At 44.3% G+C, this 16,821-nt stretch overlaps 1 protein-coding gene across 1 annotated transcript in view; it reads right to left on the bottom strand.

The window, feature by feature from the left end:
- Nucleotides 1-16,821, bottom strand: part of LOC146007512 (uncharacterized) — a 134,173-nt gene that overhangs the window by 18,582 nt on the left and 98,770 nt on the right. Inside the window, exon 9 of the mRNA XM_083145916.1 lies at nt 5,438-6,445. Within this exon, the coding sequence (XP_083002042.1) occupies nt 5,438-6,445 (1,008 nt within the window). The remainder of the gene's footprint in view (nt 1-5,437; nt 6,446-16,821) is intronic.

Below are 16,821 nucleotides of genomic sequence, written 5' to 3'. Positions count from 1 at the left end.
ATAGTCAGTGCCACACAATAACAGATCGTCCACATATTGGATGAGCACGGAGCCCTTGGGAGCAACCCATTCATCCAATTTCTGTTTGAGGGCTTGTGAAAAGCAAGATGGTGAATCTGACATTCCCATAGGTAATCTTGTCCAGGTGTATTGCTTTCCTTCATAGGTAAAAGCAAACAACCATTGATCATCCGGGTGTATGGGTACTGAGTAGAATGCTGAAGCCAAATCGATGACCGTGTATACCTCTGCAGTAGGTGGAACACTGGACAAGATTGTGGCAGGATTAGGAACAATTGGCGCTGAAGGTATTATGGTCCTGTTAACCGCTCTTAGATCAGCAATAATTCTCCATGAAGGAGTTAATTCACTGGGTTTGAGCGGTTTCAGCAAAGGAAATAACGGTGAACTCGCTTCACTTTGACACCGAACCAAAGTACCTTCAGCGCACAACTGTGCTATGACTGGTCTAATACCCTCGGTTGCCTGTGGCGACAGAGGATATTGTGGTAACCTTGGAACAGGGACAGATAAATCCCTCTTAATCCTTACAGGTGGTACCTGCATCAGTCCTTGTGTACTTCCCTCAGTAACCCATACATCTGGATTTATTAAGTGCAATGGCAGAGTCTCAGTACCTTGATCTTCCTTTTGTAAAAGTGGCATGTACAAGAGATCTAAGCCTGTTTGCAAATGTGTGTCCGGTATGTCTACCACTACCCCAGTGGGGCTAAGTGAAATTGTTGTTCCGAGTTTACAAAGTAAGTCACAACCTAAAAGGCTACAAGGGGAGTGTGGAGAAAGAACAAAAGAATGCAGTACACGTATGTTACCTATTGATACTGGTATTTCCTCTGTGACAGGGGCGGTCATAATAGAATTACTTACCCCAACCATAGAGATCACATCACCTGAGGTGGGAAGTTTCTCTACGGATACATTCAGCAGGGATCGAGTAGCGCCAGTATCGACAAGGCAGGGAATTTCAGTTCCATTGATACTTATGGAAACATAAGGTTCACTTTTGTTATCAAGACAAATAGACAACAATTCAAGATCAGGTCTGCATTCAGTGTTCTGTTCCTCACACTCCACAATTTCCTATTTAGTATTGTTTGGACATGCTCTGGCAATATGTCCAGACTGTCCACAATGGAAACATCCGTTTCCTTTTACTTGGACCTGGTAGGGAACTGCTGGAATGAATCTCTGGTGATTTGGCTGTACTTTAGGTTTCGGAAAGTAACTTCTGCCTTGACCTCTACCTTTAGGTCCAGAATAGACTTGGGGTGTTGCTATATAAATAACACCTGTGGGAGGATAGGGTGGTGTACTGGCTGGCACTCCTAGGGGCGATACCTGTATGGTTGATACTGGAACAGTTTTGGAGCTAGTATTTCCCTGTGGCTCCTGTCTATCATTAGTAAGTGCCATAAGTTTAACTTTATCCTTTTTCTCAATTTTTTCCTTTCTTTTAACTAGTACTTCATACGCTCTCTGTCCTATTGCTACTAGTTCAGGTGCTGACTTAAGACGCCACTCTGGCGTTCTTAAGATAATCTCTTCTCGGACATCATCATGTAAACCGTCCACAAATGTTGTAACCAAATCAGTTCTATTTAAGTCCTGGTCATTATCATGAAACCAATCAGTGTATTTCTGGATACCGTCTTTGAACCGTACCCAGTAATCCCTTACATCTTCATCTTTTGTTTGTCTTATTTCTAGCAATTTGCGTAAACTTTGACCCTTGTCTAATGTTTTTAACACCCAAGAATGTAATGTTTTTCTTAGGGCTGCTAAATCCTTTTTATTGGTAACCTGACCATTTACAGTGTCATGATACCCTAATTCTGAAAACTTCTCTTTTAACGTTTCTGATTTCCATGAATCTAAGTATTTTTCTGGAATTGCGCACTCAAGTAAGATCCAAATATCGTCATAAGTGGCTTTTTGAGATTTCTGTAACCATTCTAATTTAGTGAGCCACTTACGAGGACATAATTGCATGTCAGGCATTTCTGACACCATTGATCTTATTTCTGCAGGTTTCCATGTAGTGTAAACCTGTGCTAAATTTGGAACATACTCGTTTGCAGCATTTAAATCTCCAGGAAGAGCAACTTCTCTGAGCGGCATTATGTTTGCAGAAACTTGTAGTGCATCTAGTTTATTTTTTAGAGTATTTAAATCTCTAAGTCTATTTCCAATAGCCTGCTGTTCTTTGAAGATTTTTAACTTGGTATCAGATAACCTTTCTACGGACCAAGGGGCCTCCGTGTCACGTGTCCACGGAGTTCTAATTTTGGGACTACTCACTGTGTTTTGGAGTGTAACTGAAGGAGAGGTATTTACATTCGGAGCACTTGGAGCTACATTTTGCAATGCTTGGATTTGTTGTGTTAGCTGTTTGTAAGGAGAAGTGAGAAAATCGTCATCTTCGTCCTCCAAACAATCCACTACTTTTGAATTCATTACGTTATATGGCGGGGGAGTAACTAAGGTTAGTTCAGCATGTTGATCAGCTATTGTTTGCCATGCAGCAAGACATTCAGCCTCACGCCAATGTCCTTCTGCTAAAAGTAGTTCACGTAAACTGGCTATTTTTAAAGGATCAAATGTTCCCTCAGGTGGCCACCAATTACCTGGGATTTTAGGGTGTCTGATCCTTGTTATTTGGCACCAATTGTCCAAATAATTTAACATCATGGGGCCACCTTTCTGTATCATTATTACAAGAGGACTATTTTCCTTTAAATTAGCTATTTTAATGCCTAATTTTTTAAGTTTAGCTTTAATGCTTTTTGTAGTGGATTTATCTAAATTGCATTTTTGTATTGGATCTGTCTCCTTGTTATTATTACTGTTACCCATTTGTTACTACAGTATTTTAAAATAGGCTGTGATGTTTATCTGATAATAAATAATTTCTGAATTACTGTATTCAGAACAATCCTGTTCACTATCTGAGCAAGACGTCTCTTGCTCGGAATTATTATGAACTGTGGATTAAAGTTTCATAGGCTTTATGAACTGTTTAAGACTCAATCTTAGTGTTCAATGTAAACCCTTATAAAACGTTAGCTTCTTTTTAAGACACAAGAGTCCTAATACTAACGTTTAATTTCACAATGGCACGCACTGTGATATCTATTTATATATTCATTATTAACAGACTATAACCTATATCTTGTTAGTAACAGTAATAAGCTTAATTTTTAGGAAAAATAACCCACGTCACATGAATCTCTGTACATATACATACCGTATTTGCCGGCGTATAAGACGACCCCCCCAACATTTCCACTCAAAATGTAGAGTTTGTTATATACTTGCCATATAAGACTACCCCCTCTTCCGCACACCTCCCTGTGACTAGCAGCTGTCTGGTCCCTTGAGTGGTGGGTTTTGCTGGGGCAGGACAAACCTATCAGGGCAGGTTTGTCCTGCCCCAGCAAAACCCACCACATAAAGTTTTAATACCCCCTCATCTGCAGCTTCCCTGCAGTGATGCCGCTGTCCTCCCCCCAGGCATAAATACCAGCATATACCGGTATTCATTAAAGGGTACCTCTCCTCGCCCCCCCCCCCCCTTCTTATGCATACGGTACCGTACCTTAATAATAAAAGATAGCAGTACGGTATTTGCAGCGTTTTCTTCAGCCTAACGGCCTGTCAGATTGCGCATTTGATGTCGGCGGCAGGCTCGGGTGTTTTCGGCGGGGCTCGGGGGGACTCGTGTGCCTGAGCGCTCCCGAGTCCCCCCAAAAATAGCCGAAAATACCCGAGCCCCGCCGACGTCACTGCAGTGACGTCGGCGGCAGGCTCGGGTATTTTCGGCGGGGCTTGGGGGGACATCGGGAGCGCTCAGGCACATGAGTCCCCCCGAGCCCCGCCGAAAACACCCGAGCCTGCCGCCGACATCAAATGCACAATCTGACAGGCCGTTAGGCTAAAGAAAACGCGGCAGACAAATACCGTACTGCTATCTTTTATTATTAAGGTACGGTACCGTATGCATAAGAAGGGGGGGCCGAGGAGAGGTACCCTTTAATGAATATATGCCGCACCCGGCATATAAGGCGACATCACGCCGTGCACCCGGCGTATAAGACGACCCCCCACTAGAAGGCAAATTTTTATGGGCTAAAAAGTCGTCTTATACGCCGGAAAATACGGTATATATAGTGTGTACACATATCCATATATATATAGATATATAGTTATATATGTAGACACTCATACATATAAATAAGTAGACGTGCTTCACATGCCGTCCATACACAAAACCTCCCTTACCATGACTTCAACATTAATTCAGCAAAAATATATAAAGATATTTTGCTTACCTATCCTTGTTGAAAGCCAGGTATGGAAAGTAAAGGTGTAGGGAGGACGCGGAACCTCAGGGGTCACCACTGAAGAATCGAGAATGAACAGGATTCCTTTGCAAAGTCTGTGACGTGTTTATTTCTCAGGATACAAACACCCGACCATCAAACCACAAGATGTTGTGAGAAAGAATGGTGGTCAGGGCTTATTCTCGTAACAGCTTTATACCGTTAAACCGCTGACTTTGGGCGACAGTCATAAATAGGGAATACACGTATAAGGGAACATGCTAACTAACCATTTAAACATACATAGACATATATAGATGATTGACAAGTCTTCTGTAGGTTTTCAGTTCGCTGAGGTAATATTTGCACTGTCGTAGTAATGTATACTGGGATATCTTTGGATCGCCATATGACTTCTGACAGGAATAGAAAGTCCTTGCTGGTCAATAGGAGAAATGGTTTTTACAACTGATGCAACAATATGCACTATTACAATACAATCGAAATCCATTTTATCAATCTTAATATGTATACTTTAGAGCAGAGAAGGGAAAGGGGGGACATGATAGAAACTTTCACATATATCAAGGGTTTTAACAAGGTACTGGTGGGAGACAATCTTCACAGGAAGAGGAGCATTAGAACACGAGGACATGCACTGACACTAAAGGGAGGAAGATTCAGGGGAAATTTGAGGAAGAATTACTTCACAGAAAGAGTAGTAGATAAGTGGAATAGCCTCCCATCAGAGGTGGTAGAGGCAAATACAGTAGTACAATGTAAACATGCTTGGGATAGGCATATTGATATCCTTACAAAAAAATAAGGATCAAATATGGTTTGAGGTAACATGTTTAAAAAAGGGGCAGACTAGATGGGCCAAGTGGTTCTTATCTGCCATCAAATTCTATGTTTCTATGAAATAATATTTTTGTGTGAGTTTTCTTGTGTCTATAAACAGCTGATTTCTCTGTAAACCATTTCCCAGACTCAGAGCATGAAAATAGTTTCTCACCTGTGTGATTTTTCATGCAGAACAAGAGCTGATTTAATTGCAAAACATTTCCCACATGCAGAGCATGACAATGGTTTCTCACCTGTGTGAATTCTCTCATGTCTAACAAGATTTGATTTCAGTGGAAAACATTTCCCACATTCAGAGCATGAAAATGGTTTCACACCTGTGTGACTTCTCTCATGTGTAACAAGAGATGATTTGTGTGTAAACCATTCCCCACACTCAGAGCATGAAAATGGTTTCTCACCTGTGTGAATTCTCTCATGTATAACAAGATTTGATTTACTTGCAAAACCTTTTCCACACTCAGAGCATGAAAATGGTTTCTCACCTGTGTGACTTCTCTCATGTGTAACAAGACGTGATTTGTGTTTAAACCCTTTCCCACACTCAGAGCATGAATATGGTTTCTCACTTGTGTGAATTCTCTCATGTGTAACAAGATTTGATTTCTGTTGAAAACATTTCCCACATTCAGAGCATGAAAATGGTTTCTCACCTGTGTGAATTCTCTCATGCATAACAAGAACTGATTTAATTGCAAAACATTTCCCACACTCAGAGCATGAAAATGGTTTCACACCTGTGTGACTTCTCTCATGTGTAACAAGAGATGGTTTATGTTGAAAACATTTCCCACATTCAGAGCATGAAAATGGTTTCTCACCTGTGTGAATTCTCTCATGTGTAATAAGACGTGATTTGTGTTTAAACCCTTTCCCACACTCAGAGCATGAAAATGGTTTCTCACTTGTGTGACTTCTCTCATGTGTAACAAGATTTGATTTCTGTTTAAAACATTTCCCACATTCAGAGCATGAAAATGGTTTCTCACCTGTGTGAATTCTCTCATGCATAACAAGATTTGATTTCTGTTGAAAACATTTCCCACATTCAGAGCATGAATATGGTTTCTCACCTGTGTGACTTCGCTCATGTTTAACAAGATATGATTTGTGTGTAAAACATTTTCCACACTCAGAGCATGAATATGGTTTCTCACCTGTGTGAATTCTCTCATGTATAACAAGATATGATTTGTGTGTAAAACATTTCCCACATTCAGAGCATGAAAATGGTTTCTCCCCTGTGTGATGTCTCTGATGTAAAACAGAATCTAACTGATGTATACAACGCTTACCAAACTCAGAACTGGATGATATTGTATCATATTTATGGTCTGTATTGTGTATAGTAATCTCTGATATATCAGAAGGTTCCTCATGACTAGAGGGACCAGATGAAATATCTGCACTGTGAAATGTTGGGTATGTATTGGGGATAATGGGTTTTTCTTCTGGAGAATCTTGTCTGATGTTCTGATCTTCTATTATAAAACCTGAAGACACAATGAGATCTTCCTCCGAGGTATTCCTGCTTGTGCGCCCATCTACTGGAAACAGATGAATGACAACAGACAGAATTGATTACATTGAGAAGCAAATGTTCATGGATGTTTTAGTACTTAAACTGAACATGTCTAATGCTGCGCACACACTGGGCAATATATCGCTGGTCCGTCAGTCATAGGTCTGTGAATGACATTGTTCAGACATAGGGAGTTATTTTGGTTCACTCCTTCTGACAAATTCCTTCTTAGAAGAACAAAGCCATGTGCACTGCAGATGGGGGGGCAGATGTAACATGTGCAGAGAGAATTTGGTTTGGGCGAGTTATTTTGTTTCTGTGCAGGGAAAATACTGACTGCTTTATTTTTACACTGCAATATAGATATCACTTTGAAGCAAAACCCCAACCCAAATCTAACGCTCTCTGCACAAGTAACATCTACCCCACCTGCAGTGCACATGGTTTTGTCCTTCTAAGAAGGAATTTGTCAGAAGGAGTGAACCAAAATAACCCCCATAGCGCGTCAGCTCTGCAACACAGCCGATGGTCAACATCTCTAAAGCTAGTTGGTGCATCGTGCTGTGTGTAAGGGCAATCTCCTGACCTCCCGTACACCCGCACCAGTAGCCAGCACTGATCAGCAGCTGAATTGGCCGGCGCAGGTAATTGCACCGCGCCCAGTTGTGACATCAGTCTCCATGGATTGGTCAGGATGTACGGAGAACACGCTGCCCGATCCGTCCACAGATATATCTATAGATCGATTGTTCTGCAGATATATCTATAAGTGTGTACCCAGCCTGAGGGATATATATACTAAAGGGCGATGTTGATCACTTTAAACTCGCTCAATCAATGCCAGACTTCCTGGGCTAGGAGACATTTACTAACATTTAAAAATGAATATAAAAATCCAACTGTCAGTAAATGTGTGTTTTAGTCCTGGAAGCCCAACATCGATTAATATCGAATTTGAAATGGACCTTTAGTAAATATTCCCCTAAGACTGAGCTGATTGTCTCCCCACCATCTGCGATCCCCTCACTATCCTTGATGTTACTATCCACTGACACCTCACCATCGATGCTGCAAGGCTGCTGTCTTAGCGTCATCATGACCTCCACCCTTTATTACAATCCCACAATCAGTCCCTGTCCCAGTATTGGCAGCTTCCAGGATCAGACCCTTTCTCACCCTGGAGACAACTAAGACCCTCATCCGCTCACTGGTCATCCCTAGCCCGTATTGCTGTAACTTTGCTCCTATCTGTCCTCAACAATAGAGAAAAATAAAGAAGCAGCGCTTAAACCAATTCAAAAGAAGAATGCTGGAAATAAAAGAAAGGGAAAGGGATTTATTGGTAAGTACAAAATCCCATTTTCTCCTTCATTCACTAGGTGGCACTGGAGATCACAGTGGGGACGTCCCAGAGCACTCTTCCTGTGCGGGATGGCGCCGGGAACCCACTAACACCGCTCAGCCAAACTGAGAGGCTTGGGCTGCAAAGAAATCGAACCTGTAGAAACGGACAAAGGTTCTTTGTCGACCAGGTAGCCCCTCAACAGAGCTGCTGTAGAGACACACCTTGGGCAGCTGTCCAAGAGGGACCCACCGATCGAGTAGAGTGAGCTGAAACGGCAGATGGAGGAGGCAGCGAAGCCGCCACGTAAGTCTGACGAATGTCAGTCTTAACCATCTAGCCACAGTCTGCTTAGACGCCAGCCAACCTGGTTTGGCCGGGTCATAAAGGACAAACAAAGTGTCCGACTTTCGTAACGAGGTAGTTCTGGAGACATAGATCCTTAGAGCCCGGACGACATCCAGAGACCGCGATTCTGGAGAGTCACCTGTGAATTTGGATTAACCCCTTACAGGGTTGGGTATATACCCGCACAACCTTATTTAAGATTTTTAATTGAAATATGGCAAGAGAGACCCCCGAATTTGTATTTATACCAAGGGGGGTGCTGTTCCCAACAGAAATACGATATATTTTGACAAAGGAGAAAAAGGCTGTATAGGGGAACGCACTGAAAGTTAAAACGTAACTTTTATTAGTTATATATTTAATTTAAAATGCCTTGTATCATAGTATGAGGCGGCATATAAACAGCAAAAAATATTGGAAAAATTAAAAATACATACAAATTACACACAGAATGAGTGATGAGACAAAAGATAAAGAAATAAGTGTTTCTAAAATACACAGATGTTGGTTAGGGAGGAGAACTGCAATATAGTAGAGATTGGATCTCTATCTAATTATAACTCCTAGTATTATGTATCCAGGTATTCTTCGGAGGGAGATATCACAGGGAGTATGGTATTCAATTATATGGATACGGAGTAAATTTCAATCTCAGTATTGAGAGTGATGCTTAGCTTAATGGCAAATGCCAGATGTTAATGTAAACTGTATAGGATATATATTTCTGGTCGTTGCCACAAATTATTCAGATACACAGAAACCACTCACTTTAATTTCACACACAATATATGGTATTATTGGAGATATCACTCAAACTGTGTACATGAGTGATCCTTTCTCACAAGCAAACCGTGGCGCCTAAACCAGTATTTGATATATATTTAATACAATGGATATATTCCTGGGGGATATTCGCAGTGGGTATTCCACTCTCACTGGTTCCCTATTTGCGATATAATTCACAGATTGTCTTCATATGCACATAATAGTGTATTTTGATGGGTTATATTTTTATTCCCATATTCCAGTAATACACCTGGTTATTGCCACAATTGGCAGTGAGATACAGTTCTGAGATTGTCCCTATACAGTGTGTTGTATTATACTGCCCTCATATGGTCAGTCTGTTTATTCATAATAGGTATACCACTCTCACTGGTTACCTACTTGCGGTATAATCTCTTAATTTACAATAAGTATATTTAATACTGTAGATTTTATTCACACATCTCACTGATACACATAATTGTTACTCCAAACAGTTCAAAAAGTATCCATATACAGTGATTGATTGTTTAATGCCAATGAATTGGATCAGAACATCACTGTTTCTTATTGCTGCATATATTTATACATAAGTAGTGCAATTGTGAGCTTTGACTGCCCTCATGTGGTCAATTGCCAAAATTACACTTATGTCAATATTGCAGCAATATAGTATAATATCTATCTCCCCGTCCCATCTCTCCTGATCTCCTGTTATACAATCAAACGTTATATTAATCTAATCACAGCATTACATTATGCTACAAGGAGTCCTCCCTAACCTAACGGTACCAACGCAGCGTTTCGCTGTTTAAGCTATTTCAAGGCCAACCAGATAGCCTCACCTTGACTCTACTTATTCATTTCACCCAGCCAATCAATCAGCCATCTTTTGGTCATGTGGCCAAATCGGCCAATCAGGATGCACTCACATTATGGGGATACAATCTACAGCACCTGTATAGGTTCATTAGGGACGCTACCACATGATCAACGTCTTATGTCATGTAATCATCTCGGCGTCATGCCGCGTCACGTGATCCGCATATCTCTACTATATTGCAGTTCTCCTCCCTAACCAACCAATATTTTTTGCTGTTTATATGCCGCCTCATACTATGATACAAGGCATTTTAAATTAAATATATAACTAATAAAAGTTACGTTTTAACTTTCAGTGCGTTCCCCTATACAGCCTTTTTCTCCTTTGTCAAAATGAGTCACCTGTGAAAGCAGACAAAACAATCGGCTGATTGATGTGAAAACAAGAGATGACTTTAGGGAAGAATGACGCGTTAGTACGTAACTCTGCCCTATCATCATGAAAGATCAAAAAAGGAGGGCAACAGGACAGAACTCCAAAACTCTCCTGGCCGAAGCCGGAGCCAAAAAGAGAACAGTCTTCCAGCTAAGGAATTTGAGGTCCACCGACTCCAAAGGTTCAAGCGGATACTGTAAGAATGAGAGAACCAAATCCACAGCGCAGTGGGAGGTTGAAAAGGAGGCTGAAGGCGTAAAACCCCCTGAAAAAAAGTCTGTACCTGAGGTAACAAGGCCAATTTCCTTTGGAAGAATATGGACAAAGCAGATACTTGGACCTTCAGGGAACCCAGACGCAAGCGCGCCGAAAGCCCCGCCTGAAGAAAAAGGAGGAGTCGAGCCAGCTTGAAAAAGTCCTAGGTGACACCTGACACACCTCACACCAGGAGACATAAGCCCTTCAGATTCGGTAGTAATTGGCCAAAGTAACCTCCTTCTTGGATAATCTTGGATCCAGATTGACAGACTGTGGCTTGAAGCAAGATACACCTGGGATACGAGTCCGAACATCATTCCAGTTGTAGTTTTTTTTTTTTTGCTGTTAAACATCTGCCCATCTGAAAGTCTGGAATCCATTGTATGTGTCCTCATCACCTTTTATTGTTTTATTTGTATCCTGTTTTGGAGGAAGTTGTATTAAAGAGATTCTTGTGTGAAAAATACCCATCGTCTGGCCTCCAAAAAAAGATACCTTGATAGGAACGTACATCCTCATTTATGAGTGAGTTGGGGTACGCACCCTGTTTCCTGCCGGTCTCTATAAGCACAGACTTCACACAGGGAGAATTGTATATTGGCCTTTGAAAGATACCTTGATAGGCTTTCCTATACTTATATATATATTTTTAGCGCCAGTGTTGTCTCCGTCTGAACTTTGTATTTTAACCTCCTTCTTGGTTCGCAGCATGGTGGGGATTACAGCTGTAGGAATGCCTGCCTTCCTCAGGATGGCCCTTTCAGTAGCCAAGCCGTTAAATGCAGAAGACCTAAGGCCAGATGGAGGAAAGGGCCTTGAGAAAGAAGATTGTCTTGCAACGGCAGAGGCCATGGCTTGTCCATGAGCAGGGATGTTAGAGTGGTAAACAAAGAGCGGCGTGGTCAATCTGGTGCTATCAGGAGCACCGTCACTGGCTCCCTGCAAATTCTCTGGAGAATCCGAGGTAACAGCGGAAATGGAGGGAAGAGGTACACAAACTGGTAATCCCAGGGCAGAGTGAGGGCGTCCACCCTCACTGCTGCCAGATCCTGAGTCCTCGCACAGTATAGAGGCACTTGATGGTTGAGGCGAGAGGCCATCAAATTTATCTGAGGGCAACCCCACCGGTGGATGACACACTGAAAGACCTGTGGATGGAGTTTCCATTCCCCTTGATGAAACTTGTGGCGGCTGACATAGTCGACCTCCCAAATGTCCACTCCCGGTATAAAGACTGCGGAGATGGACTCAAGGTGGTCTTGAGCCCAGAGCAGTATCCGGCTGACTTCTCTCATGGCGGCTCTGCTGCGTGTGCCACCCTGTTTGTTGATGTACGCCACCGCCGTGGCATTGTCCGATTGAACCCGGACTGAAATGCTGAGAAGAAGGTCCGACGCTTCCATCAAGGCGTTGTAAATCGCCCGGAGATCCAGCACATTGATGGGAAGACATGCCTCCTGTGTAGTCCAAAGACCCTGGAACTGGTGGCCCAGAGTGACAGCTCCTCAACCCGAGAGGCTTGCATCCGTGGTTAAAAGAGTCCAGGACCAGATGCCGAACCTCTTTCCTTACAGAAGGTTGGAGGTGTTGAGCCACCAAGCCAGGGATAATCTAGCCCAAGGTGAGAGCAGGATCCTGTGATGGATGGTGAGGTACGATCCCGACCACTGGTGTAGAAGGAATAACTGGAACGGCCGGGAGCGAAACCGACCATATTGAATAGCTTCGCCACCATCTTCCCCATGAGGCGGTGCAAAGATGTATAGACACCTTTCACTTTTGGAGCACCGCACAAACCAGGAGCTGAAGAGAGAGAGTACCTTGTCTGGCGGCAGGAAAACTCTGAGCAGGACTGTGTCCAGGATCACCCCCAGGAACAACAGGCGCTGCGAGGGCTGAAGTTGAGACTTCTGCAGGTTGAGGATCCAGCCTTGCCAAAGCAGGAGCTGCTGAATATTGGAAAGTTGTTGTTCCCTGGAGGATGGTTTTAATAAAAGGTCATCCAGGTAGGCACTACTGTTATGCCCTGAGACCGCAAAACCTGCATCATGACCGCCATGATCTTCGTGAAGATCCTGGGAGCCGAGGACAGACCGAACGGTAAGGCCTGAAACTTAAGGTCTCAGGTGGCGAACCTTAGAAAAGCCTGGTGAGCCGGCCATATGGGAACGTGCCAGTAGGCAACCTGGTACTTGTTTCCTAGCAGGGCGCCCAGATTTATTACGTACACAAATGTCCTGAAATTGCATCACATCGCGTATAGTAGTAGCATGCAATGCGATTCCCACTCCCTGTCATTCCCGCCCCCTGTCAGATCCTCTCAGAAATCACTCTGAGGTGATATTCTTTCTTGAGAAGAAGCATACCTCCGAGCTGATGGTGATTTTTGGAGATTATATGCTGTTTCATTGATATTATCGAGATGACTGGATTTATTAATGTGTTCTCGCTGCCGCAGACGGAGGAGGAGGCTGTCACCTTTTTCCAAGCTCATGATCTGCTTCCGGTGGCGCAGAATTGTGCAAATGGGCCTTTCTATAAAAGGATGTGACGCTGCCATGTTAAAGTGTGTCGGCTGAAAGTGAGCCTGAGAGCGGCACACTGGTTTCCAGGCTGCCGCTTGTCGTTTGTCACCATGCTGCGGTTCATTTATTCGTGGATCCAGGAGCAGACGTCTATCGAATATTGCAGCAAGAAGCTGGACATGGTACTTATGTAGTAACTGGGCTGCCGATTTTGAAATCGGGTCCATCGCATCGCATCGCACCCGACCAAATCGCATGCGATGCGATGCGATGCGATGGACCCGATTTTTCCATAGGATTCAATGTTAAAATGGACTGAGTCCATTTTAACATGGAATTCAATGGGAAAAAGGGGTCCTTTTCATACCCCTACTATCCAAGTGGGCATGGAGTTGGATATAAACCTGTGGCGAGCGTAGCGAGCCACCGAGCCCGAAGCGTGGCGAGCGTACACAGAATACCGTTCGCTCGCCACGCTTCGGGCTCGGTGGCTCGCTACGCTCGCCACAGGTTTATATCCAACTCCATGCCCACTTGGATAGTAGGGGTATGAAAAGGACCCCTTTTTCCCATTGAATTTCATGTTAAAATGGACTCAGTCCATTTTAACATTGAATCCTATGGAAAAATCGGGTCATCGCATCGCATCGCATCGCATCGTATGCGATGCGATGCGATATCGCATCGCATCGCATCTGATTGTATGCCTTAACTTAAGGCATACAATCAAAAAATCGGCAGCCCAGATACTACATAAGTACCCTGGACATATCCAAGAAGACGGCTGTCCTGTGTAACCACTGGATGCGTGAGGCATGCGCCATGGATATAATGGGGCAGCCCCAGCGGAGGATTGGTGGACCTGACCACATCGTCAAAGTGGATGAGACCCTTTTTGTGAAAAGGAAAAACAACGCTGGCCACATTCTTCCACAGCAGTGGATATTCGGAGGGATATGCCGGGAGACCGGCCAGTGCTTCCTGCAAATGGTGCCCAGGCGTGATGCCACAACGTTAATGGACTCCATCTAGCAGACTATAGAGCCGGGCACGACCATATATACAGACTGCTGGAGGGCATATTCTACCGCCCAACTTGAACTGGCTGGATATCATAATTTCACGTTGAACCACCGATGCAATTTTATTGATCCGGCTACAGGGGTCCACACCCAAAACGTGGAACAACTTTAGGGCGCATGCAAGTGGCGGAATAAGCGCAATAAGAGGCACTGCGCGGCATGAGCTCTAGTCATACCTAACGGAGTTCATGTGGCGCAAAACTTTGGTAGCTGAGGACCCTTTCCTCCGTATAATTGAGGCCCTGAAGCGCCTCACAAAGGACGAATAATCATGTTTTCATTTATACTTCTATTCTTCTTGTTCTTTAATCATTACTGTTTCTGATTTGAAAGTTATTATATTTTAATTATTAATGAATGTTCTTAATTATTTATGCTACATTAATCAAATTATTTAAGTAAATTAGTTATTAGTTCACACATGTCGTCATTACCGAGTCAGCTGTATGAATGTGCAGGTGTGAATGTGTTCCTAAAACACCAGCACTATCCACGCCACCCCGAAGCATAGCGAGCGCAGGGAGCCCCCCGAGGAGCAGCGGAACACGTCCTCCGACCTTTTCATACACCCACTATCCACGTCGGTGTGGAGGTGATTTGATGTAGTGTGGCGAGCCACCGAGCCTGAAGCGTGGCGAGCCCCGCGGATTACTTTACATGTATTGCGTGTCCGCTCGCCACGCTTAGGGCTCGGGGGCTCGCCACACTACATATAATCAACTCTATGCCGACGTGGATAGTGGGGGTATGAAAAGGTCGGAGGACGCGTTCCGCCGCTGCTCGCCATACTTCGGGGTGGCTTTGATACCGGGGGTGACGCTAAACAATTGTAAGCACCCATCACATCTCATACTAGGCACACATCACATCTCATGGCATGGGTGCTTGTACAATGAAATATCGCATCGCATTTGGTGCACTGATATCGTATGTGATATTTCATTGCAGAATCACTCCTTTGCACTTTATATGGACATTGCATCACATCGCACACCACTATAAACGCTGCGCGATGCGATACGATTTCACTACGGAGAATAACCCAGTACGCAAAATGTGTACTGGGCGCCCTGCTAGAAAACAAACACCAGCAACCTTGATGTCCAAAGACACCAAGAACTCCTTCTGTTCCAGACCTGCAATGACTGACTTTAAAGATTCCATCTTGAATCGTGCATCCCTCAAATAGGGATTCAGGTCTTTTAAATTGAGGATCGGTCGTGTGGAGCCGCCTGGCTTTGGCACGAGAAAAAGAGAGGAATAAAATCCTAACCTCTGGTCTGGAGGGACCGGAATCACCACTCCTGCATCCAACAACTTTTATACAGCAGCTAACAGGGCGGTACCGTGGTCTAGCGAAGCTGCCAAACCTGTTGTGAAGAACCTGGGAGGAGGGATTCAATGGACTTCCAGCCTGCAACCCGAAGCAATGAGGTTCCGAACCCAGCGATCGTGGGTGGATTGGAACCAAATGTCTTTGAACAGACACAGATAAACTCCCCCCTGGAGTCCCCTATGTGGGAGGGGAGAGAGTCATGCTGAAGTTTTAGGAGAAGCTTTTGCCTCCTGGGTGGAGAGGGAAGAGCCCTTTCCACGTCCTTCTCCCCCACGGCCAGTGGAAGCGCCTGGCTTGGGGCGGCCACGAAAGCGCTGCTGGGGGCAAACAGATCAAAAAGGATGGGCTCTGAACCGGCCACCTAGGCGAGGAAGGGGAAGCCGATGAGGGTAGGAAAGTTGACTATCCTCCAGTGGCCTGAGAAATCATTTTGTCCAGTTCAGGACCAAAAAGAAAATCTCCTTGGAAAGGCAAGGCTTCCACAGCCCTCTTGGACTCTGCATCTGCCTGCCACTGGAGCAACCAGAAAGCTCTGCGTGCAGAGATGGAAAGCGCCGAGATGTGGGAGGAGACCCTGTATACGTCAGTCAACGCCTCAATGACATCGGCCGAAGCCTACTTAATGTGCCAAGGTGGATAGCGCACTAAGTTCCTGGTATCTAGTGAGCGCCTTAGAGAGTTGGGATGCCCAGATCTCCATCACCTTATTTACCCATCACCTTACCTGCGCTGGCCGTTAAAGAACTCCGGCTGCAGAGAAAATGTCCTTCAGGGAGGAGGCACCCGGGATTGGCAATACTGTTTTCTTTGAGAGAGACAGACAAATCCACTGAAGGAGGCGTCTCACAGGCCTTTCTGCTGTCTGCAGGGAAAGGGTATGAAGACAGAAGCTTTTGAGAGACCTGAAAGCGCTTGTCAGGATGAAGCCAAGCATTCCTGAGGATGCAGTCCAAACAGGTGAGGGCGCTCTAGTGGGAGATCTGAGTCAGCTACGTTGAAAGTAGATTTTACCATATCAATGAGATCTTCCAAACCCTGGGAAACAGGTTCATAAACCTGTTGGTCCTCCTCCTGCGGGTCCTGGAACTCGCCCTCCTCGAGATGGTGAATGTCATTGTCCAACCCTGCCGTATCAATGCTTGCAAAAACTCTTTTGGAAGCAGTGACCGGTGGAGGGGCCT

Source organism: Crinia signifera, chromosome 6 (genome assembly GCF_055691185.1).
Source record: "Crinia signifera chromosome 6, ASM5569118v1, whole genome shotgun sequence".
Lineage (NCBI taxonomy): Eukaryota > Metazoa > Chordata > Amphibia > Anura > Myobatrachidae > Crinia > Crinia signifera.
This window is presented reverse-complemented; position numbering and strand designations above follow the sequence as displayed.